Below are 26,174 nucleotides of genomic sequence, written 5' to 3'. Positions count from 1 at the left end.
AACTGAGCAAGTCTGAAGGTTCATGTAGATGAGCACAAAAATAGAATTATACAACACTGATCAAGCAGGCAAAGTCATTCTCCACATAACAAAGGATGGCAAATCTTAGTGGCCAGAGACCTGGGTGCCATGATAACTGACCAATCTCTGATCCTTGAATATTATGTCCAAAATGACCTATTCTGCCTTCTGACCTCAAAATGGTATTTTTCCCATCAGTTATTTTGCTTATGTTTAAAAACAACTTAAAAGTGATTGAACGGCTGTTGATTCATTTGAAGTTGCTTGTATGCAGATACTATTTTAATATGAAGCTACTTTAGAAAAAACTTTTAAATACATTATAAATGCAGTATAAAAATTAAAAATGATTTAAATAAAACCTTTCTTTAACAAAGTAGGACACTAATTTTTCTCTACTCTGGTTATTAGATAAAAATCTAATTTTTATCTACTGTAGTCTGAAGCCATTTTCACATCCCATAGAGACGGACACTCCCTTTTCTACTCCCAGACCACTAAAAACTTCTTGTACAGCAACACCTATCTCACTTTGCCAAGGAAAAGCAGTGCCAGTGACACCATCTCTTAGATGCCAAGCACACAGCTAGCAACAAAATACAATTTGACTGTAGTCCTGCAAGAACATGAGACTACAATACCAAACAGCACCAACCATACAATACTTTTGATGTATAATCGATACTTTATCTCCAAATAGTTTACAATATAAACACTTTGAAGCTGCTAATTAAATAATATAATTTACAACTTCCTGGAAATTAATAGTATTAATTCATGAACTTTCAGCTTCACTTAAATACAAAGGAACAAACATATTTTCTGCACTCACTGGTTCAATTAGTTTTTGGAGTCAACACATACAACTGATATTAACACAGCTGAGATTAATCCTCCTATTGAAGACTGGGCTGTCACATGCAGCCTTTTGCAACAGTAGAACTGAGTTCCGCTGCTGCAAAATGGCTACAGATGGAGTGCGCATTATGGGAGCGCTGCCACACAGGGTAGTTGTGCTCCCAATCCATCATCAGAACTGCCTACACCCACTGGAGCAGGGAGAAGTGGAGGAGGGGGCGGGCAGGGCAGGGGCAAACCGGGCAGCAGGGAAACTGCAGGAGGGGTGGATCTGGTGACAATGGCATACACTGGATCCTATCCTTTTCTGCAGAATCCCCATTCCCTTTCTTAGTCTTGTGCCAGCAATCACCCACCCCGCCCCCAGCTAGATACAGCACACCCATTTTTGGTACAGCTGCACCGGTGGGGGGAGAGGCTCTAAAATAAATAAATAAATAAATAAATAAAACTGATCCAGTCCAGCTGAACATCAACTTTGGAGTCACACACCAATGACACTGGACTTTTCCACATAAATTCTGTACATCTCCACTTTCCCCCATGCCATGACTAAAATAAACACCTCTACCATACTTCCATAATCTTTGCAGAGAAGTTAAAATGCAAGTTCCAAAGAGCTGTCTCTTTTCAGGATAATCACTCCAATACCAAAAGTAGGTAAACCTCTTGTTTCTGGCTTGAAGAAAATAACAGGAATGTTTCTTGTGTTTGCTTTGCACCAAAAACACCAACCTAAATCAACAACTTGGCTTTGCAACACTCTCAGGTCTTGAAGCACCTTTCAACTTGACCACAAAGTTCAGTTTCTTCAAGAAAACTAGAGACACTCAATGAGTCACATTTAAAATGTTAAAGTCAATTTATTATCTGTGATGAAAGCCATCAGAGGAGGTGGCTCCTGAAATTAAAATAGTCTGTCTTTCTCTTTATGAAAAGAAAAGAAACAAAAGCATGTTTGTGTCGCCACAGATACTGTGACTCTCCTATCTGTCTCTCTGTACAAGTGTTTGCACCTGCTGATCAGGACAGTAGGTACAATAATTTCAGTCTAGTCACTATCTAGGTTGGCAGGGTTATAATCTGGGTCATCCTCTTCATCCTCCAGCTCTAAGTCATCCATTTCCTGGAATAAGGATTCATCCACTTCTACACTGTTTCCAGCTGCAAAATAAGAAGAGAGAAAGCTGACATTTTACATAGAAGATAGGGATGGGATGGGCTACACCAGGGGTGTCAAACTTGTTTTATACCAAGGGCTGAACAGCATTCATGATGTCTGCTGAGGGCTGGAAGTGATGTCATTAAAAAGGTCATATTTAAAAAATGAGCATTTTTTTTCTTACTTAGGAACTCATTAGCTGCAAACAACAGAAAATATACAAATCTTGATCATATTTCAAGATATTTCAATTTTCACATGGGCTGCCCTTTCAGTAGTAACAACACAGCACTGCTCAGCGGATGAGAGCCTGAGGGCCAGATAAAAAGCTTCCGTGGGACGCATCCGGCCCCCGGGCCTTATGTTTGACACCCCTGGGTTACACAATTGTTTAAAAGCTTCCCCTGGCACAAAATATTGTGGTTTGCTTCTGAAACACCGATGCTGCATCATCTGTATTGCTCTAATACAAGGGGGGGAAAGCAGACTTTACATAGCCAGGAGTTCTCTCCAGCCAGGGATCAGGGAGGGTTGCAACATGCTACCAGTACCCAGGTAGGAGTGGGAGGGGGAAAACTCTTCTTCAGTTATGATTTTAATGTGATCTGGAAAAATCTGGATGCTTCAAATGCTTTGAGACTCCAAAGTTTGTTTCTGGGTCTGAACCAGCACATTTTATCAGCAGAACTGCACAGAACTGCAAGTACTAATATATAGTCTCCGAAGCAAGTGCCTCTGCTAATGTTTCCAGCAGATCTTAAGCATAAAAAAGAAATGTATGTTTGGAAAATGCACTGTGCAAATGCATCCACAAGGGGCTCATGATCTGTTTCCACCTGCTTTCAGACATGTGCCTCCACTTCACATGTTTACTGAGGAAGATACTGGTGTACTTGCAAAATGTGTGCTAATCACAAACGTTTGGCTTTAACCCGTTGTTAGGGCAAGCTTGAGCATACTTCATTGCCAAAAATAACCTCCTTGTGGCCCGTTTCTTCATGCCACCACTGCAACAGATAGTGCCACCCATGACATGATTCCGATGTATCATGTGGAGAATCTTCACCACAACTCATTACAAGCAGTGAGTGGCTAAAGTGAGAGCTCTGCAGACAATATATTAAATGCCAGAAAGCATATGCTTACACTCATAGCTGCTCTCGTTAAAAGCCCTCCAAAGTTCTATTGCAGTGCTTCCCAAACTTTTTAGCTCTGGGACCACTTTTTAAAATGACAATCTATTGCAACTCACTGGACAAAAAGATCTAGAATGAAATATTTTAGTTATTAATAACAATAATCAATAAATGATCAATTAATAATCAAGGTCCTGTGGCCTGACGCTGCTACACAGAGTATGCGAGAGTGGACGTCTGTAAGGCCCTTCCTAGAAATGGAGTTTAGAGATTGGAGTAAAGATTCCCCAATCTTTACAGTCATTCCAGGGTACCCAGAAGGCTAAACTATGCCGTTAGGAACTTCTAGGCCAGGAAAGGTTGAAACTGGGTTCACATGTAATCTATTGCACATCAACTATTAGAGAAAATTGGAAAATGTGACATTTTAATTTGGGGGTGTGAAGATTACATCATATCACAGGTCAGCATTCCAGCAAACAATTTTCTTCTGTAATCCAGGCAAAAGTTTGCTTACAAAATTGATTTTTTTTAAAAAAATGTTTTAAAAACATTTTGCAACCCACCAAAAATCAGCTCACAACCCACTGATGGGTCCTGACCCACAGTTTGGGAAACACTATTCTATAGAATCATATGAAACCAATGACCTGGATGTAGTTTATAAGTAGCTTATATCTTCAGTATGTTTGTTATAGATAAGAGGGATCTTCTGAGAGACTGTAGGCTAGCTTGGGGAACAGAACCTAGTAATTAGTGCACTCGTTCCTTTTCTGCTCCCCAGTTACCTTTCTTGGGAAGCAGCTGAGTGGGGGGTGGGGAAGCCTTGGTAGAATGGGCCTGTTGTCCCCGGTACAGGCTATCAGACCAGGTGGGGGCCATCTGGGGAAAAAACTCTTCCAAGAAGACTCTAAACCCCAGGGGTTCTTATAATCTCCCACAGTGGCATTTGCAGAGCAAGAGACATGACAATCTACTTAATCTCCCCATAACCAGGGACAAGGCATTAAAACAGAATAAGGTTTTATTAAATGTTTAAACCACAAAAGCGGAAGAAAGGTGGGTCAAAAGTGATAGCTGGGAAGACTTTGCCAAAAGACTTTTGCCAAAAAAAACTGAAATGAAACAGAAAACCTCATCATGCGTTCTAGCTATACCTTATTCCTAGCTACATCTCCTTGCTTGAATGAATCTCCAGCTCTTTTCACCTGCTGTGAAAAGTGAGTGGGTTCTCCTATCTGAGTTCTATGGAGTGGGTTCTCAGGCCAACCGACAGCATTTTCCCATGACCTGAGTACAGCATACAGTTTAGGAACATCCAAACGGGGCTTGTGCTATTTTTCTACATTTATTTTTAAACTGAAATTAATCTGGGCAAGCAGAGAGTTTAAGTGGAACAAGGGAAACAATGAGAAGCCCTTAAAATTATTCCTTCAAATCTAATTTTTCCTATGTTTCTGCTCCACCAAGGGGGTTTAAAAAAAAAGCTTGGGGAAGGTCCATTTGTGCTGAAAGCAAATGTGAGGGAGACAGGAAGGGCAGCATCTGCTTCCCTTTCTTTCTTTCTTTCTGTTTTAACATGCAGCTTTCATGGGTTGTTTTGTTCCATTTAAACACAGAAGGGGAAAAAAATCATGGAACTCCACGTAACAGACAGCTGGAGCTGAAGTTTAAATCAAATTGGAGGCTACAATGTTCTTGCCATTCTAAGAAGTACAATGTTATAATGGAACTATAGTGACACCTTCTGGCTTACAGCTCTAAAAGTTTCTATTCCTTATCTACACTAAATTAAACTTTGCCCATTTACACCAAGAGATGCTAGAACAGCTCCAAAAAAAGATAACAGAAGACATCTCTTTAGGGCAATTAAAACCAATGGAATGTAGTCTCAGTAAGTAGGAAATTAATCTATCCCCTTTACATTACATTGCTGGCAACCTTCAGTCTCGAAAGACTATGGTATCACGCTCTGAATGGTGGTTCTGGAACAGCGTCTAGTGTGGCTGAAAAGGCCAATTTGGGAGTGACAATCCCTTCCACAACGGGAGCAAGTGCAGTCAGTCCCTGGTCTGTCTTCCTGGCTGTGGGCCTTCCTTCTTTGCCTCAGACTGTTGGCCAAGTGTCTCTTCAAACTGGGAAAGGCCATGTTGCACAGCCTGCCTCCAAGCGGGCCGCTCAGAGGCCAGGGTTTCCCACCTGTTGAGGTCCACTCCTAAGGCCTTCAGATCCCTCTTGCAGATGTCCTTGTATCGCAGCTGTGGTATACCTGTAGGGCGCTTTCCTTGCACGAGTTCTCCATAGAGGAGATCCTTTGGGATCCGGCCATCATCCATTCTCACAACATGACCGAGCCAACGCAGGCGTCTCTGTTTCAGCAGTGCATACATGCTAGGGATTCCAGCACGTTCCAGGACTGTGTTGTTTGGAACTTTGTCCTGCCAGGTGATGCCGAGGATGCATCGGAGGCAGCGCATGTGGAAAGCGTTCAGTTTCCTTTCCTGTTGTGAGCGAAGAGTCCATGACTCGCTGCAGTACAGAAGTGTACTCAGGACGCAAGCTCTGTAGACCTGGATCTTGGTATGCTCCATCAGCTTCTTGTTGGACCAGACTCTCTTTGTGAGTCTGGAAAACGTGGTAGCTGCTTTACCGATGCGCTTGTTTAGCTCGGTATCGAGAGAAAGAGTGTCAGAGATCATTGAGCCAAGGTACACAAAGTCATGAACAACCTCCAGTTCATGCGCAGAGATTGTAATGCAGGGAGGTGAGTCCACATCCTGAACCATGACCTGTGTTTTCTTCAGGCTGATTGTCAGTCCAAAATCTTGGCAGGTCTTGCTAAAATGATCCATGAGCTGCTGGAGATCTTTGGCAGAGTGGGTAGTGACAGTTGCATCGTCGGCAAAGAGGAAGTGACGCAGACATTTCAGCTGGACTTTGGACTTTGCTCTCAGTCTGGAGAGGTTGAAGAGCTTTCCGTCTGATCTGGTCCGGAGATAGATGCCTTCTGTTGCAGTTCCAAAGGCCTGCTTCAGCAGGACAGTGAAGAAAATCCCAAACAAGGTTGGCGCAAGAACACAGCCCTGCTTCACTCCGCTTCGGATGTCAAAGGCGTCTGATGTGGAGCCATTGAAGACAACAGTGCCCTTCATGTCCTTGTGGAAAGATCTGATGATACTGAGGAGCCTGGGTGGACATCCAATCTTGGGGAGAATCTTGAAGAGGCCGTCTCTGCTGACCAGGTCGAAAGCCTTTGTGAGATCTATGAAGGCTATAAAGAGTGGCTGTCGTTGTTCCCTGCATTTCTCCTTCAGTTGTCTAAGGGAGAATACCATATCAGTGGTGGACCTGTTGGCTCAGAATCCACACTGCAATTCTGGATAGACGCTCTCTGCAAGTACCTGGAGCCTCTTTAGTGCAACTCAGGCAAACAGCTTTCCTACAATGCTAAGGAGAGAGATGCCGCGGTAGTTGTTGCAGTCACCCCTGTCACCTTTGTTCTTGTACAGCGTGATGATGTTTGCATCCCTCATGTCTTGAGGTACTCCACCTTCGCAAAGACAGAGGATTTCATGCAGCTCAGTAAGGATGATCTCTTTGCAGCACTTTAGGACTTCAGCAGGGATGCTGTCTTTTCCAGGTGCCTTGCCAAAGGCAAGGGAGTCCAGGGCCACGTGAAGTTCTTCTAGGGTTGGTTCACTGTCAAGCTCCTCCAGCACAGGCAGGCACTCAATGTTGTTCAGTGCTTCTTCGGTGACTACATTTTCTCTAGAATATAGCTCAGAGTAGTGCTGCACCCAGCGTTCCATCTGCTTCACCCGATCCTGGATGACCTCGCCTGCGGCAGACTTCCTTGCCAATGGGGCATCCCCTTTAAAGCCTTCATTATTGTCATATTCATTGCAATATTGCTTACTGTAGAATTAGACACTGTCATGTCACTTTTAGTCATTACACTACATTTATATTCATCTGTACTCCAAGGAACTCAAAGAGGCCCATGTAGGGCTCCCAGATAGTTCTCCATACTGGGCTCTATTCTAGTCAAGCTCAGACATTCGCTTCCATCTATCTGTCATCAAACCTGCCCATGCGCATGAATGCTTGGCCAGCTTCCTGCTAACATAAGGAAGGTTAAGATGGGGGTGGCAATAAACATGACAGTAGCCACCTTCCACTGGAATTTGTCCTAAGACTTGCCAGAGCACTGAATTGAGAATGAAGACGTCTCACTGTCATATATCCATTAATTCCATTAATCCATTAACACCTATTACTAAGTACTGGAGGTAGCATTTGAGCCAATTACCGGGCATAGATTTGTGTCATGGTTTGAATAATCAACTTTTACAGCAACAGAAACAATAATAAACGTTACCTTCTTCCAAGAACTGAATATCAGATGTATCAAGATTATGATCCCTTTCAAAAAGTTGCTTTCCTGTAAGAAATGTTTAGGGAAAAATTGAATGAAACACTAGAATTATTACATGCATTCTTTAGAAGTTTAGCTAGTAAAGTCAATGATGCAGTGTGGGTTTCTTGCTCACTTGCCTGTTCCTTTATGTTGTCAAGAGTCACAACACAAGGAATAGCTCAGTCATCTTTTACTTCCCTCCTTAATGCAAAGTTTATCTTCAAAAAGTCAAAAAATTAAGCCTACAATAGCTGCAACACAACTAAAACAGTTCTTAACACCTGTCTCTCTCTCTGGTGGCGAAATCTAGATAATCATTAACTTGTGTTTCTTGAACAGCAGCCTTCCTACGTTACATGGCAAACATCTTTTGAAACTTACAGCCCACTCCTAACGAAGACTAGGCTGCCTTCTACAACACGGCATCACAGTTCTGTTCTTGTAAAAGGCTGTAAGGCAGAGACCTGCTATGGGATATCTCCATCAGCAAAGGCAAGCCAGCAGCAGGGAGAGGCTGGGGAAGGACAGAACAGGGTGGGGAGGACTGGAGGAGTTTCTGGGCAGGGAAGAAAGTGGTATGGGAGAGAGTGGATTATTCAATAACAAAAAGTCATTCTTCTGGGTACCCCCAAGGCTTCCCATATTGGATCCAGGCCCTTACATTAGAACCTAATAAGACACTTGGCTTTAGGAAACTGTCATATCTTACCTGTTAGTTTAATTTTGCCACATTGTTCTTCCTCTTTCATCTTTTTCCTTCTGATTTCTAAGAGCTCTGCATCAAATTTTGCTTTCCAACTTAGGAAGTTTTCAATAGTGACAGGAGTGCCATGGAAACATTGCTATATAAAACGAATATATTTTAGGAAAGAAAGTACATTAAAATACATTGCAGAAAAGAAAAATACAAACTTTAAATATCCTAATAAGGTACCATCTTTATCTGCAGAATCACATTATTTGTACTTCCAAGCATTCAAGTCTATTCTTTCATTGCAATCCTAAGTGGGGCAGAAATGATAGTGTGCAAATGCTATCTAAGCAACAAATAAAAGTTATTATGCCTATAAGTAATACAGTGAAAGCAACTGAGTTTTCCAAGAACGCACAACCAAGGAACAGTTCAGGTTCTCTCCTTCATAAGGACTTAACGTTATTAAAGCCAGATACAGCAACTAAGGGCCCAATCCTAACGAATTTTCCAGTGCCGGTGCAGCTGTGCCAATGGGTCATGCACTGCATCTTGTGGTGGGGCAGCAGTCACAGAGGCCCCCTTAAGGTATGGGAACATTTGTTCCCTTACCTTGGGATTGCATTGTGGCTACATCAGTGCTGGAAAATTGGATAGGATTGGGCCCTCAGGCTGTAATCCTATGCTCAGGTCCCATTGAACTCAATGGAATTTAATTTTGAGCAGACACACATAGGACTGCACTGTAAGTTTCCACAACCTTTTAAGATAACTTCTGAAAGTTTCCAGTGCTAAACACAGCATTACCAAATGCCATCAAACAGTGGCATGTTCTATCATATGCATTTCTGTGGTCAGATAGCAAAAGAATTCAGACATGTATATGAAAAAAAAAAAATCAAAACCTTTTGCATAAACTTCTGCAATTTTGTTCACTTTGGTGAGTGAGCCGGGGCCATCTGGCAAGCATCATGAGTTCTCCTCCTAGATTTGGAGAGGTTGGTGCAGAATGTCTTTGCACTTGCACAGCAATCCATGCCAACTCTGGATCAAAGAGGAAGGTTGAGTTGTTTGGTCACTATGTGACCATACAGTGCTGAACCTGCCAACCTCCCTATTCCTAACAGGAAAGGGAGGTGGGGAAAGTACTGCACACACTTCCACAGTCACCAAAGGCTATGTCTCAAAATAATGCCACACATAGCCAAGCCTAGGTTGTCACTAGAGCATCCAATAATATATTTAGAACACTGATGGAGCTATACATAAATGGCGCAGGAGGGGGAAAGAATTTCCATTAAACTTCCTTGCACCTTTTCGGCCTCCTCCGCCTCTTTTTCCTTCTGTTTCTTTTCTTCTTCTCTTCTTGTTTTAATCTGATCTACTATTTCATTTAATTTCTCCTGCACAGCAGACACCAAGGTAAAGATCATTACCATGCCCAGGTTCTCTTCTGCCTGAAATATAAAGAGACAACATCCCCACCCAAAGTTTTAGTGGCAAACAGATTTGTTGGCATCAGACTGGGACACAGCAAATAAAGAAACAGAGAAGTAACATACAAGGTTTTTGAATGAGTCTGAAACCAATTTCAAAGTAGACCGAACATAAAAAAGAATGTATTCCCAAATCTGATGAACAACTCAGTCAAACATACAGTCTGCTACTGGAATTTAGAGACAATGATAGCCACAGAACTTTCAACATGTATGAAACCAGTCTAAAAAGATAATCTCTGCACCACCAACTGCTGGTGGGATGATGTTGTGATGCCACAACCACAACAGCAGCCAAAACCACCTGCATATTTGTACAAGTTTCAGAGCAAAAAACATTTATAAATGATTTTAAAATTCACAGAAGGAAAAACAAAAACCATTGTGATGATACTGTTCTGACCAGAAAGGGCCAAATGAACATTATATTGGATGCCCACAGTCACCTGCAGGAACTCATATGAGCATACACAAGGTCACGTAATACAGATCAGCTACTCATGAACATTTTCAAATCATATTGATCAGAGTGTGTAAAAAGCAGTAAAAGTGGCAAAAGCATTCTTATGTGATTCCAACACTGGGAGCATAAGGCAAGAAGCTGGTACTTATTCTGAATTGAAAATAATACTTAGCATTTATACAGCAGTTTTTGAGTGTAAAGAAGTGCTTCACAAGTGTTACCCTGTCATAATCTCTACAACAATCCTGTAAGGCAAATAGACATTATTATCCCCATACTGAAGTGGAAGCTAGAGGGTGGGTTTTGTCTAAGGCATACAGTATGACAAGATTTGAACCAGAAAGTCCCGATTCACAGCTCATTCACAGCTTCTACAACTTCTGACAAGAGTAAGAAGCCTTGAATTCTCTATCAATTGTAGGAGAGGCAGCAACATTAGCTGAGTTGTATTGGTTGAAATCTAATATTTACCCATGAGTTATGTGTCTGGAGAAATCACTGTCTTTGAACTTGGAAAATCAAACATGACCACCACAGTCTTGAGTCCCCATCTGTGAAGAAAACGTCCTTCTAAACACTGAATAGTACCCTGGATTTACTGCCTCTACCTGTTAAAATCTATGACGCCAAGAGTAGCCTACTAGTTTTAAATGCTTACCTGCTCCTGCAATAATTTCATTATGTCTGCAACGTCATTATCCTCAAGATTGTCTTGAGAAAGCAGTTCGTAGAGTGGGATTTCATCAGGGTATTTATCTGCATATGTGAATTTGAGGGCTGTCTGAACAGCTGTAGTGAAACAGAAGACATCAGTAATATTGACTTTAAGATCACAGCCACTGGCTGCAAACATTTTAGAATCACTGTATATCTAAGCAATGCTGTATTTATTTTTCAGGAACAACTTATGTGACCTAGTTTATGACAAAGGACCAATTCACACACGCAAGCAATTCTGAAATTCACAGCATGTATGTGCTACACAACTGAAGTCTCTGCCCAGTAGGAACGTCAAGAGAATGACTTGTATATGGGAAAGCTGAAATCCCAGCTTGGCTGTTGAGGTGCGAAGTAACTTTGTAGAAATCCCAAACCAGGTTTCCTATACATAACCCACATACAAAACGACATGGACATAACGGATATCTAGCTCACCACGTTTACCAATTAGTTACTACATAATTTTATATCCCAGTTTTGAAACAATCTATCATTATTTTCAAGTTTTTTTTATACAAAACATGGGACATTTCTTCCCATACGATTGTTTTAAGTGCATCCAACTTACTTTCATCATTCTCCCCTGCTTCAGATGTCACGGTGATAGTGAAACTTGTTGGATTTTCTGATAACACTGTTGAAGACAAAAATTATAAACTGAGATAAGAGAGTTCTTTCAGATGTACACTGAACCCTATTCAGGCGCAAGAAGAGTTTTCCATGAACATGCTGCACTAGATCCACCTCCCTAACAGATGGGCTTAGACTTGCCCCAACTGTTTGAGAGTTTAGTGCTTTTCTACAGAGCACTGAGACAGAGTTAGTTTCCCCCTTGTAATTACAACACTGGGCTTGTTTCAGGATTGGTGCTCTGCTCATCGGTACCCCTGCAATGTTAGAAGAAAACTTAACCAGCTGGACAAGAAAATTAAACACTTTTAAACATATGCTTGGGATCATTAGGAAGGGTATTGAGAACAAAACGGCTAGTATTATAATGCCGCTGTACAAATCGATGGTAAGGCCACACCTGGAGTACTGTGTCCAGTTCTGGTCGCCGCATCTCAAAAAAGACATAGTGGAAATGGAAAAGGTGCAAAAGAGAGCGACTAAGATGATTACGGGGCTGGGGCACCTTCCTTATGAGGAAAGGCTACGGCATTTGGGCCTCTTCAGCCTAGAAAAGAGACGCTTGAGGGGGGACATGATTGAGACATACAAAATTATGCAGGGGGATGGACAGAGTGGATAGGGAGATGCTCTTTACACTCTCACATAATACCAGAACCAGGGGACATCCACTAAAATTGAGTGTTGGGCGGGTTAGGACAGACAAAAGAAAATATTTCTTTACTCAGCGTGTGGTCAGTCTGTGGAACTCCTTGCCACAGGATGTGGTGCTGGCGTCTAGCCTAGACGCCTTTAAAAGGGGATTGGACAAGTTTCTGGAGGAAAAATCCATTATGGGGTACAAGCCATGATGTGTATGCGCAACCTCCTGATTTTAGAAATGGGTTATGTCAGAATGCCAGATGCAGGGGAGGGCACCAGGATGAGGTCTCTTGTTATCTGGTGTGCTCCCTGGGGCATTTGGTGGGCCGCTGTGAGATACAGGAAGCTGGACTAGATGGGCCTATGGCCTGATCCAGTGGGGCTGTTCTTATGTTCTTATGTTCTTACTATGAAATGTTATTTTTTTCACATTGTGTCATACTTCAGACTGGCTCTTTATTAAGAATGATGGAAATCCAAGTAATATCTACTTGGACTTTGTAACTACCACTACATTTTCAAATGAGAGATGATGGAGATCAACCCCAGTATTCACAGAAGTTGTCCAAATCCCAGTGTGTAACACCTGCGGTGGTAACTTAGTGGCAAGTAACATACATTCTGTATATGCTCAGAAGCACCTTCTCATTTATTATTTCATCCCAGGCTCTTCATACTGAAATTAGACTTCCAGGCTCTTTTATAGGATAAGGGCACACAGAACACTACTTGCAGTTCGCAAGGAGATCAGTAAGGCTTTGGGATTCCTGATTGTTTAATGGCAACAACAAAAATTATATCCCCACAATATTAGGTTTATGAAACAAAGCTGGGGCAAGAGTGGGCATGCAAAAATTGTAGGCTCCGTTCTGACATTCAAATTCCTAGGTTTAGACTGCTCAGGATCACCTTCCTGGATGTTAAGTGAATGTCTATCCTCCCATGCCACTATTTTGCATGAGGCTGTGCTGGGCTGAGTTTGAAGTTTTAGTATAAAACAAAAGTAGATCCTGCAAACTGGCAGTATTCCCAAAGTAAGGGCAGCCCAGTTAGAGAAGGTATATTCCCAAAGGAACTGCCCTATGCACATATCCAGTAGCTCAGCAAGTGTTTCTGGAAAAAAGATAGTCATGTAGGCTGAGTAGCCCACAGAAGCCCTACAGTGTTCCTGGTCAGTCTTCTTGAGTTATCAATGATCGTGTTCTCTTCACACGCTGATCCCTGCACACAAGGACTGGATATGTTGCAAGGACTGGATATGTTGTATGGGGGCATCTGATGTTCATAATTAAGAATGTACAGACAATCTTAGATTATCTAAACTGCTTCAAAGCATGGCAAATATCGTACACAATAGAGGTGCAGTTCGGGCTCAACTGATCTGTGGCTGCAACTTTGACAGAATCCCCCAAAGTGATTCTATTTCTTTCAAATGGCTGAATCAATGCGTATTAATGCCAGGATATGTGTAATGTGTAAGCCAGGATAAAGCTCAGTATAAATACAAATACAATACTTTTGTTAGATACTTCGATTAGTGTTTCATAGAAATGTGGAATAGGAATTTATAAAGTCAAATTAAAAAAATAATATAACATATAGCGATGACACTGCATTATTTGGGGCAGCAATGCCTGCTACATACCATGCTGTACAGTTTCTTGTGTCTGCCAAAAACCCACTAGACACACAAGGCTCACAGGCACGATCTTACAACCTCAGCATTTCCTCATCTGAAAAATGGGGATAATAATACCTTCCTACCATGCATAATTGCTGTACAAATTACAACTATATATGCAAAAAGCTACAAATACTCACAAGTCCTATACAAATATTGTGGTAATATTGTTTGGCCTTTAAAACTGACTGGCAATGAAATATGATACAGTATTCCCATAACATGCTACAGAGTCCCAGTTTCTCAAATAAAGGTCATTTCTTTTAAATGGCTTTAAAGTGTTCAATTTCACTGAACATAAAGGTGTCCAGGGAAATATGTCCCATACAAAGCTGCAAAGAATGACCTCCACACTTTTCATTTGTCCCAATGACCGATGGTCAATCTTTTGGTATGCGTATCACAAAGTATTACATTGCAGGAGTCCCCTTAGGGGAAGAAAGGTGGGATAAAAATGTGATAAATAAATTTTTATCTGGACTGTCTCTACTTGTTGATCATATCAGAATAGCACGGAATAGGAGACAGGCAGGGGTGTAGGCCAGAGTCTCTCCAACAGTTCAGGCATGTCTGCTATAAGTTCACTATTCTAGTCTAGTAAGAACCCTGATCCTAGAGCAGTGTTTCTCAAGGCTTGTCCTCTGCTGCACCACTGCACATGGTCCACCTATTTGAACCACCACTGGAAGCAACCGGCAGTGACATCATCACCAGTTACTTCTGGTTTGGGAGACCAGATATGACATGAGTAAGAGGCTCAGAGTAGACAAGAGGGTTTTTTTGAGTGTGGAAAAGCATGCTTTGGAGCTCTGCCTGCCGGGTTGCCTACCGCTGTTTGTTGCATCAGGTCCCTGGTCTTGCTGCCAAAAAGCAAGGGTCCGTGGGCCCTGCGAGTACCGCCAGTGGTGCCCTGGTTACCATCTCAAGTACCACCGGTGGTGCCCTCACCACTGGTTACCATCTCAAGTACCACCGGTGGTGCCCGCACCACTGGCTGAGAATGTCCTAGACCACATTCTAGGCAAGGAGGTGACAGCAGCAGAACTGGCCATTGTAGTTTTGCCTCCAGCACTGCACTGCCCGATACAGAACACGCTGCATTTCCCAGCCTGGGGTCTCTGGAGGCCACTGCAGATCCCCAGTTGTCAGGACTGGACGAGGGAGAACTTGGCAGGAGTTTGCAGCGCGCGGGGAAGTTGGGAGGCCCGAGAGCCACTAGGGAGCCCTGCCGGCAGCGCCAGAGCCCCGAGGGTGCCCACTGGGGCGGCTGCGGCGGCACGAAGGAGGGCCGCGGTGCGGGGGGGAGGGCAGGAGGCTTCCCCGGGCTCTGCCGGCGCCTCGGGGGAGCAGGCGGAAGGACGGTGGGCGCCACCTGGGCTGCTGCTCCCGCGCCCGCGCACCTGTGAAGGAGTCCGGGTAGATGGACTGCAGGGCCTCGAGCTCGTTGCGCTGCTCCTCGCCGTAGTCAGTCATGGTCCCCGCGGCCGGCCATGGAACGCTCACACATGCAGCCGCCTCCGAACGCTCCGCACCGCCGGCCCAGCGCTCGGCGCAGGCGCGCCTGCCGCGCCCCGGCCCTGCCCGGCCTGCAGAGCTCCGCTGCTCTGCCCAGCGATTGAGCGCGCCTGCCGCTCCTCCCCGGCAGAACGCTGGCTGGCTGCGCTCTCGGCCTCCTCCGCCCACTCCTCTCCACGCTTTCCCGGGAGGAAGCCTCACTGACTCCAGTGGGACCTACTTCTGAGTAGACACGCATAGGCTTGGGCTGTCATCCTCTGCAGAGGGAGGAACCCGGGAGCCTTGCAGCCCAAAGGACACCCGGAAGCACAGCCCAACTCCACGCATGTCTACTCAGAAGTAAGTCCCGTGATAGTCAGTGGGGCTTACTCCTGGGTAAGTAGTCAGGATCGCAGCCAAATGGCCCCTTGCCATACATGGCGATGTGTGTGTTTGCTTCCATACACCCATCCTCTCCAAGAGCCCAGTCCTCTGCATGTCTACTCAGAAATAAATCCCATTAGAGTCAATTGGGCTTACTCCCAGGAAAGTGTGGTTAGCAGTGGGCTGCTAGTCTGCGCTGACTTTTTCTTTCTTTATCAGGCTGTTCATACCTGCTTACTAACAGCCCAATCCAATCCACACTTACCTGGGAGTAAGCCCCATTGATTCTAATGGGACTTACTTCTGAGTAGACATGTTTAGGACTGGGCTGTAACCCCATTAAGCTCAATGACATTTGCTCGCTTTCCCCCCCCCCCCTTTGCAGCCTTTGTGCATCTTTTTCAATATGTGGAATGGTTCCATCAAAACTGTCAGTCTTTACTTATGTACAATGAACTGAGGCTTCTGCGGCCAGAATTGTCATCCAGAAGGAAATGCATTTTGGGGTTGCCAACCACAATCCAGAAATCTGAAGAAGAAAAAAATCGCATTTTTTTTTTTTCAGATTTTTGGGTTGTGACCTGGGAACCCCAAAATGCATTTCTTTCTAGTCTTTACTTAGGTTGCGGAAATGCAACTTTGGGCACAATCCCAACCAACTTTCCAGCTGTGCCAATGTGGCGTGCACTGCATTCCGAAGTGGGGAGGCAGTCAAGGAGGCCTTCTCAAGTTAAGGGCATATTTTTTACCTTATCTTGGGGCTGCATTATGGCTAGGTCAGTGCTGGAAAGTTGCACCCTTTGCTATCTATGCAATATAAGAAGTTCCGTTCAACCAAACAAACATGGTCTACCTTCTGTAGGATAACACCACTTCAGAATACACGCTTGGTGAATGTATATATCCAAGCACAAGAAGATACAGAGTAAGAAACACAGGAGTGCTGTTGCCTATTTGGGGCTTTCCAAAGAAACCTGGCTGGCTGCTGATGATGCCAGAAACGTGGCCCAGCGGATCTTGTTCCAAGGTCCGTATAAGATGTGTTCATTGCTCTTCCACGCAGCCCAGCCCTTCCATGCCTGCCCATTCTCCCAGCTTGATCTTAGCCAGAATCTCTTTGCAGATGTTTTCTTTCTGAAGATGGTATCTCCACCTCACTGATGACCCAATCCTATCCAATCTTCCAGTGCCAGGGCTGCTGTGCCAATAGGGTATGCACTGTTTCCTGTGTTGGGGAAGCAGTCACAGAGGCCTCTTCAAGGTATGGGAACATCCTTGAGGCTGCATTGCTGCTGCACCAGTGCTGGAAAATTGGATAGGACTGGACCCTGAGCCATCTGGGCTTTGCTGATTCGCCATCTTTGCTCTGCCCTGACACCTAATGCAGTCCACCCCTCGCCTCTTCAGCGCTCAGTGCTCCACCAATACCAGCCTTCTCAGGTAAGTGAGTGATCCACCAGTTATTGGAATGCAGCTCACTAGCATCCACCCTATTAGCTTTCTCTCCTGTCCATTATTCTTTTCCTGCCTTTCATCCCATCTTCCAATCAGACCAAAACAAACAGGGTAGCCATTGCCACCCTGAGTATGCCCACTGCAGCATTAGAAACTTGGGGGTGTACTGTGTAAGAAGTAGCAAAGAAATCAAGCAAACTGTAAACTGCAATGGTGCTTTAATTTGCACTTGCCACTTGGAAAGTGTTCACGTGCCACTAGTGGCACACATGCCCATCAAAGAGGGTAGGGAGCAGGCCAACCCTGCTGCATAGGAAGACTTTTTTCCTCCTTTGCACACCAGGCAGTGCTCTGGACAACCAAATATTTCTAGATTTAAAAGAAGCAATTAGGTCTTCAGAGATGTGATGGTCTCTAAAAGTATTTTTAGATTGGTATGGGGAAGGCTAAGCTTTTAAGGGAACCTTACAACATTAGGAAATCGATGAGTTGCATTGAGAATAACCAAGTCCCCCGACAGCTGAATCATCTCTTTCAAGTTTAGTTTCCAGTGCCAGCTGGCTACCTCTAAAGCACAGTTACTGTCTAGTCCTCTTCCATTCTAAAAAAAGGCTGTTTATTACTTTACATTTCAATCCTGGATTCCTGCCTTTCCTCCAAGGAGGTCAGGGGGGCCTGCTCCCTACCCTCTTTGATCCTTACAATATGCTATGAGGTAAGTCAGGTAGGTCTAAGGTCACCCAGGAAGTTTTACCAAACCCAGGAAGTTTCACCAAAGTTTCACCAAGTGGGGATTTGAATGTGGGTCTTCTTAGTCCAGGGGTGTCAAACATAAGGACTGTGCGCTGGGTAAGGTCCATGGAAGCTCTTCATCCACTCCCCTCCCCTTCCATCCCATGATAATTGGGCTCTCCCAGCATCAGTATCAGCTGCTGAGCTTTGAAATGATGCACTTGCAGAAGTGGCACTGTTGAAATGATAATTGAGCTTCCAATATCTTGAAAATGTGATCAAGATTTGCATATTTTCTCTTCCATCATTTGCAGCTAATGAGTTCCTAAATGAGGAAAAAAGCGCTTTTCTGGTCTTCACCTGCTTAATGACATCACTTCCTGCTTAATGACATCACTTCTGTCCCTCAGTAGGTGTCATGAATACTATCTAAGCTGCTATATGAAATAAGTTTGACACCCTGACCTAATCCAACACTGTAACCACTATGCAATGCTATTCTGCCTAGTTAAGAATATACTGTGTTAATTTATCACACCAAAGCATAATTTAGTTGGAACTGTATGTTAATAACAGCAACAATAATAATTCTCCTTGAAGTTTGCACCTGCTTGGCAAAAATACCTTTTTTACTAAAGGGACACTACCTTCCCCCTTATAATTCTTCCCATTATAAGCATTTGGAGGAGTCAGATCCTGTTGCCATTAGAGGCATGTGTTATGGAGACATGCAATAGGGCTTTCTCAGGAAGGACCCCCTTCCTATGGAATTCCCTTCTGCATGGCTAGCCCTCTCCCTCCTAATGCTTTGATGAACGTTGAAAACTTTTTTAAAAATTTCAGCAGGACTTCTCTGTACTCCTCGATTTTTTGACTGCTTCCCTGCTTTTTTATTTTTTCCTTTCTCATTGTGCTTGGAGCTGTTGCTCTGTTGCTGTTTTGGTTTTTAATCTTGGATTTTGAGAAAAGTACTTTTTGTTTTAAATTTGATTGTCAATATAGCCATTGTCTGCTCTTGTTTCCTAACAATCTGAGATGCTCCCAAATAATCTGAAAGGTGTCTGTTCCAACTAGCGTAAGACTAGGCTTGTCTTGCCCTTTATTTTATATGGCAGGGACAAGGTTGTTATCCTTGGAAACTTCTCCCTAGGTTGAGCTGACCTTTTTCCTATCTTTTATCACAGTAACCTCCATGTGAGAAACTTTGCATCTTTTTGATAGTTCCCAGGCAAAAAGTGTGCTTGCTCAGTTCTATGCTCTGTCTTCTTCCAAAGAGGCAAGACTGGATTTTGACTACTAACCCCCAAGGACAGCTTCTTGTTACAGATTTCCAGTAACAAGGCAGACTAGAACAACCTGAGGCATGCATTGCGTTAGCAACATTTTTTAAAATCTAAATGCAATTTTATAACCTCTTGTGCATGATAAATAATAAAACTACAGGTGCGTGCCACTTAACAATGGGAATATGTTCTCCGATTCCTATGGTTATGCGATTAGGTTGTTAAGCGAACATTCAGCCCAGTCTAGTGCCTTTTTTGTGTAAACAGACACTCCCTGCCAGAAACCAGTTGACTACACAGGCTCCTGGAGATAGGCTCTAAATTTGAAGAAGAATCATTCTTTTTGTTGTGTAAACAGACACTCTGCTACAGGCTATAGGAGTCCTGACTGCCTCATTAAGAGCCTCTTTATTTTGCTTTGACCACTGTCATATATGCAGTCTGTTCTTAAGTGGAAGGTTGTTAAGTGGCACATGCCTGTAATTATTTGTTAAGCAAGCTTGTGAATTTTTTATTTCATATTAATGCTTTGACCTTTCAGCCAAATTACAAGAAAGGGCACGATCATCTTTGGAGGGAGCCTGAGCTTGAATGGGAGCTTGAATTAGAAACTGGAAGTTGACAGAGTCATCTCAGCAAGTCAGTAGATCTCTGAACTGAAGTAACTACTCCTCATACATAGCAGAGTTCCTGTTGACTTCAGTACACTCCATATGTGCTGACTGAACTTCTGTTTTTGAGTGTATGTTCAAAAACAGTGTTGGCCCAACCAGGTTCTACACTGTCTTTGACCCACAATGCATGTACAGGTGTACCATCCTCCCACCAAAAGCCCCTTCTCATCTTGTTCCTTCCTTGCATGGTTCTTTTCCAGAAGTGCAGAACTTCCTGCTTTATTTAAAGAGCCTACACAAGGAGGAGGAAGATGAGTGGATAGCGAAGCAGATTGCTGTTGTCCACATGGTTCACCTTTCTCCTTCCTCGTGTGGTCTCTTTAAATAAAACAGGAAGTCCCACACTTTTGCTTTTGGAAAAGGAGAAAGGTTAAGAAGTGGATCAGTGCAGCTTTGTCTGCAGCTGGCTGGAAGGAGCCAGGATGAAGAGGACCCTGAATCTCTCACTTCCCCCACCTGTATCATCTGGTTCATGGATGAGCTGGCCCTGTATGTTGGGGTATATTTAGTCCCACTGGTAAAGCTTGAATGACTAGATTCCTCATGACATCAGTTTACCAGTAGTCTTCAGCCAGTAAAAACTCCCAGCAAAAATTAAATTCCCAGCAAAAATTATCCAAAGGACTCCGAAAATGTCACTGGAGAATTAATTGATGGTGATAAAAAAGAAAGAAAAATTAAAGCAACTTTAGACAATTAGAACAGTCCATTCCAGGGTTATATTAGGCCAGTGATTTTCAGCCTTTTTCATCTCATGGCACACTGACAAAGCACTAAAATTATTAAGGCACGCCAGTTTTTTGACAACTGACAAGGCACACCACACTGTCAGTGGCCCTACTAAGAAACGATCCTCCCCCAAACTCCTGCAGCACACCAATGTGCCAGGATCTATAGAACAAAATCCTCAGCATTACATTCTGCATTTTATTAAAGAGCAGAGAAGTTTCTGTTTATAATGCTTTTTGCCACCAGAGGGCGTGCCATTTACATTTTCTGACCCAAGCAACAAAGTGTAATGGGTCATTTTTGAAAACAGGAGTGTTTTCCCAAGGAGATTCCAAACTGTTTATATTCTAGTTGTATCCAGTAGTCCAGTATCCATGCTCACCACGCCTACAACCTTTCCTTCAAGCTTAATGGTATTAAACATGGCAGCCTTCATGAATATCATTTGCCTTCCAGACAGAATGCAGGGTGCCATTATCATTTTTTTTTAAACTTTATTTCTCGTTTTTCCAACTAAAACACAATGTACATCAATAAACTATAAGCTAACACAGAAATGTGTACCAAGACACCAAACAGAACCATACAACCAAAAGAGAAAGAAAAAAAAGAGAGAAAGAGGGTGCCATTATCATTGAGGACAGATGCCAAATGTTTGTGCCATTATAGCTGAAGGCGGACTGGGAGGGAGACAAAGAACACAATAATGGTGGGAACTAGCTGTTGAAAAGTTATTTTTTCTACAATAGGTCTGCACAGGGAAACATACTTTTTCAAGTCTTGTAAATAAACAACGTTGCGAAAGCACCCTGAAGTAAGTTCAATGCCACTTTCTGTGCTTGTGGTCATTTGTTAATGAATCAAGCATGCTAGAGGTATGCCAGTGAGGTCACTTCCTATGAGCTCAGTAGTTGACAACCGTCATTTGGGACACTACCCTTTAAGCAGTGTTTCTCAAACTGTGAGTCGGGACCCCAATTTCAGGTGGGCCCCCATTCATTTCAATATTTTATTTTTAAAATATTAGACGATGCTACCATGGTATGTAGACCTGTTCTTTTCACAAGCTACTATGTATATTCTTTTAACAATGATAGTCAATGGGACTTACTCCTGGGTAAGTTGCAGCCTAGGATAGTTAAAAATTTTCCTTTTTGATGATGTCACTTCTGGTCATGACATCACTTTTGGTGGGTCCTGACAGATTCTCATTCTAAAAAGTGGGTCCCAGTGCTAAATGTGTGAGAACCACTGCTCTAAAGGAAGGTAGCAACCCTACTGGGTACCTGTAGGTACTGTCAGAACAGCACTTCTAGGTTTCGTTGCTGCAGTTGCTACCAACTAATGCATGTAAGTTTGTTTGCTTTAAACCCTTTTTTACTTACATGCATTTGGCAGTGATGGCAGTGGCAGCAAAACCCAGAAGTGCCATTCTGACAGCACTTACGGGTTCCTGATCAGATTGCTACCCTCCTTAAGGGGTTAGCACCCCAAATGAAGGTTGGGAACTCCTGCCCGGGGGGGGGGGGTCAAGACCACCAGGTTGGGAAAAAGTGTGCTAGCTGTAAAACATATGTAGCTTCCATGTAGTATGCCGGGGACAGCACTAGCTAGGTATGGTAGGAATACTGCCCGTCAATAGTCAAAGATTGCAGTTGGGGTGGTGATACCTTGAATGCTGCCTGGTGCCAACTTGGGTCTGCTTCTGCACTAAAAAACAAACGCATCCAAAAAACCCTTTCTATGTTCCTTGAGCACTGCGTTGAACAGAGCAAACTTTTAGGGTTCGGTGCACGAGGAGCACAATAAGGAATGTTCTGCTTTGCACTCAAGTGAGTACAAAGCAGATCCGTGTGTCTTGGATTTATGGCAGATCTGGAGGGAGGCAGAGGCAGCAGACTCAGGGTAAAAAGCACCCCAAACCCACCACCCCCTCCAACTTCTTACAATCTGCCACTGATGCAACCTGCTTCAAGTGGCTGCATGAATGGGCAGACATTAACAATGATGGTTTTTTTCTGTTTTAGGAAAGCTAGTTCATTGAGAGAAGATGGGCTCTAACCAGGAGGGGCAGATTCGATGAACTTCACAGGCTCAAATGAGGATTTAAAAAAATATTACTTCCTTTATGTGTAAAGTAAAATTCAGTTACTGATTTCTTTTCTTTCTTTGGGGAAAAAAAAGAAACCACAAACCTTTATTTATTATTCCCTCTTAGGTTCTCTTAGAAACAAAAGCCATAAGGACCATGGAGCAAACTCCTAGTGTTTGTACCCCCCGCTAAGTTGCCCAGCTTCTCACAAGGAAATGCAGCTTTCACTACCCAGTCGCTATTAGCATACCTACATAAAGCTGGAATCCAAAATCAGAACAGCGATGCTCCCCTACCCAGAGTGAATGCAACAAGCAAACCAGAAGTGGCGTCCTGAAACCAGAGAACAGAATTTGTTGCTGGAAGTGTCTGCTTTTGTGATAAGACTGACTCAGCAAGTCTTTATGCCTGCCTTCAGAGCACAGCTAATCTTATTTAACATCTTGTTGGTTTGCCTTCTAGGCTTAATTAACAAGTATGTTCCTAATTAGCGGAAGCAGAAACCGGAAGAGAAAATTAGGCAAGAGGGCTGATTGGAGTTAAATTAAAAATATTACTGCTTCATCTGCCCCCTCCAGTGACCTTTAATCATAAATACTAGAGGAAATTATCTGCTTATGAATAATCACATGATTATCCAGATTTTGGTGTTGAGAAGTTAGCAACCTAGTAATGCAACACCACTGCAGAGTTGTATTATTGACTGTCCACATTTGTTATATCAACAGTATTGATGTTCCAGTGTTCTTCATTTCTTCGCTAATGCACTTTCTAATTTAAAAATTAAAGGATGGAAAGGCTTTGCCCATTCCAAAACTCACTTAAGGAAGAAAAAAAAGAGAGGCAAAATCAATGGAGGAGTAGAATAATACTGAGGCTTAAAGAAAAAGCATTATGCACAAAGAGGAAGAAAGAAATTTTTAAATTCTAGTAATAGACCTGCAGGCCTGGAAAAGTCAAATCTTAACCAAGAATTTGCAAATATTTTACATATTTGGAATAAACATTTAGGGTGCAAACTTCCTGTAAAAAAAATACTATATCCTATACTACTTTAGATGGTTACAGAGGCACAATCCTGTGCATGTATACTCAGAAGTAGATCACATTGTGTTCCTAGAGGCTTTCTCCCAGGAAAGCATGCATAAGATTCCAGTCAGACAGCTCGATCCTATACCAGGGTAGTGCCAGCGGCTCACATGCTGCCTTGTCAATGGCTGTCGTGAAAGTGCTGTAAGGCACTTCACCAGCAGCAGGGAGTGCACAGTGCCAGCAGACAGGCTAGCGCCAGTTGGTGCTAGACCTTCATGCCGTCAGGACACTAAAGATGAGCATCCTACGGCAAGTTTCCTGGCAGGGAAGCTTCTCAGGGTGGAAGAATGAGGGAAGGGGGTGGAATTGGGCTGGCAGGCCAGAGGGCAGGTTGGGACCGAGGGGAGAGCAGTGACAGCAGCAGAGGCTGCTGCCAAATCCTATAGCCCCTCCTGAGTCACAGAGACCAACACAGGACTCCTTGGTTCTGTACCAGCTAAAGAGCTGGCGCAGATCTGAGTAGACCCATTGGGACTGCCAGGGCTCTATGTGGGGTAAGGGACTCTGAGGAGATCTCTGGCAGCTTCCTTGGCCCCACAGGATACAGCGGTGGCCATTTCAACACTGCTATACCATGTGGTGCTGCCAGCCATAGGACTGGGCTCTTAAGTTCCCTATACAGATGTATCTGCAAATACACTAGAGCAAAATTACATCAATGTAACTCTAGTATAGTGTTCTGTTAGATAAGAGAGTACAGTGCAGTGCCTGAGGCTGGCTCCTCAGACAAGCCATTCAGTTCACTGCTGTTATGAGGCAGTCAAGTAGGAAGTGACAGGAGGGTAGCATGATAATGGTTAAGTCAAGGATAATGAGCAGCAGATTCCAGCAATGATTCAAATGGGCACTCTGAGGGGGACAGCATTTGCCACACTGCCTTAGGTGACAGGAGGTCTTGGGCCAGCCCTGTGCCTGAGGCAGGGAGAGGGAAATGATCACCATCTAAAACAGTATTCCTCAACCAGTGGTACGAGTAGCACCAGTGATACTTGAGGTAGTGTCAGGTGGTATTCATAGGACCCCCAGCTACCCAGCAGCAAGACGAGGAATGTGACACAAAAAAGCCCTCCCATCCATGCTGAGCCTCTTACCAGTGTTTGTTGGTCACATCTTGCCGCCCAACCCAGATAGCAATGATATCATCACCAGTAACCTCTGATGGTACTTCAAATAGGTGGATCATGTGAAGTAGTACAGCTACTACTAGTAGTAGTAATAATAGTAGAAGTACTAGTACTATTACTGTGAACTAGCACAGCAGAGGACAAATGTTGAGAAACACTGATCTAAAATGTTCCTCCACCTTTGGGAAATCTCTGCTTAAGAAGCATTCTGGATTGCTCAAACCTGCAATTTCCAGCAATCCTGTATGACAGAAAGCAGCCTCTGAGACGCTATTTGGCCTTTTAAGAAATCAGATCATCAGCTAATCACAATCTTTTGCTCAGTAACTAGTTTCCTAACAATGCCTTTTACAACCGTGATGATAGGTTTGTGGACTTTTTTAAAAAAAACAACAAAAAACATGCAGATGTATCAGACATGTTAATTAAGGAAGCTGCAACCTTCTGGGTTGTTGCAGCTTTACACTGGTGCGTTGTATTCAGAATAGTAGTAGTAGTAACTTTATTGTCATTGTGCTATAGCACAACAAAATTTATGCACCTTTGAGATACAAGCATATATATATACTACAATTCCAACAATCACACTGTACACTCAGCCACACATTCTATACAACATACATCATAATATAAAAACAGTATAACAGACCATAATGCCCAGGAGCATGGTAACAACTATATCGCCTTATTCCATGCAATTATGGCTGTGGGATAAAAACTGTTCAGGAATCGTGTGGTGCTGCTCTAATAGTTCTGTATCGTCTACCCGAAGGCAACAGTTCAAAGAACTTATGAGCCAGATGGAAGCGGTCTCTCAGAATACTATGTGACTTCTGCAGATAGCGAGATGTATAGATCCTCCAAAGCTGGTAGATGAAGGTTGATGATGTGCTGCACGATCTTAATAATTCTCTGCAGAGCTTTTTTATCCCCTGCAGAGCAATTTCCGTACCACACCAAGATATCATAGGTTAGGACACTCTCAGTGGTGCAACTATACTAAGAGACAAGCAGCTGCTGTGACAAATTTAACCTCCCAAGCTTCCTCAGAAAATATAACTGCTTTTGTGCCTTTTTTTATCAACATGCTGGTGTTAATAGTCCATGAGAGGTTCTCTGTGATGTAAATACCTAGGAAGTTGAAACTAGAAACCCTCTCCACCTCCTCACCATTTATGTATAATGGTATGTGTACATC

At 43.3% G+C, this 26,174-nt stretch overlaps 1 protein-coding gene across 1 annotated transcript; it reads right to left on the bottom strand.

The window, feature by feature from the left end:
- Positions 1-1,717: 1,717 nt before the first annotated feature.
- RWDD1 (RWD domain containing 1) lies at positions 1,718-15,517 on the bottom strand. The gene is made up of 7 exons (XM_066610983.1): positions 15,318-15,517; positions 11,533-11,598; positions 10,903-11,033; positions 9,599-9,742; positions 8,304-8,436; positions 7,556-7,618; positions 1,718-2,043 (listed from the first exon to the last, which is right to left on the bottom strand). Exons 1-7 carry the CDS (start codon positions 15,388-15,390, stop codon positions 1,931-1,933), a joined length of 723 nt encoding a protein of 240 aa, XP_066467080.1. The 5' UTR covers positions 15,391-15,517; the 3' UTR covers positions 1,718-1,930.
- Between the last annotated feature and the right edge of the window lie 10,657 nt (positions 15,518-26,174).

Source organism: Tiliqua scincoides, chromosome 1 (genome assembly GCF_035046505.1).
Source record: "Tiliqua scincoides isolate rTilSci1 chromosome 1, rTilSci1.hap2, whole genome shotgun sequence".
NCBI classification, from domain to species: Eukaryota; Metazoa; Chordata; class Lepidosauria; order Squamata; family Scincidae; genus Tiliqua; species Tiliqua scincoides.
The sequence above is the reverse complement of the archived record's forward strand: the minus strand, read 5'-3'. Positions and strand labels throughout refer to the sequence as shown.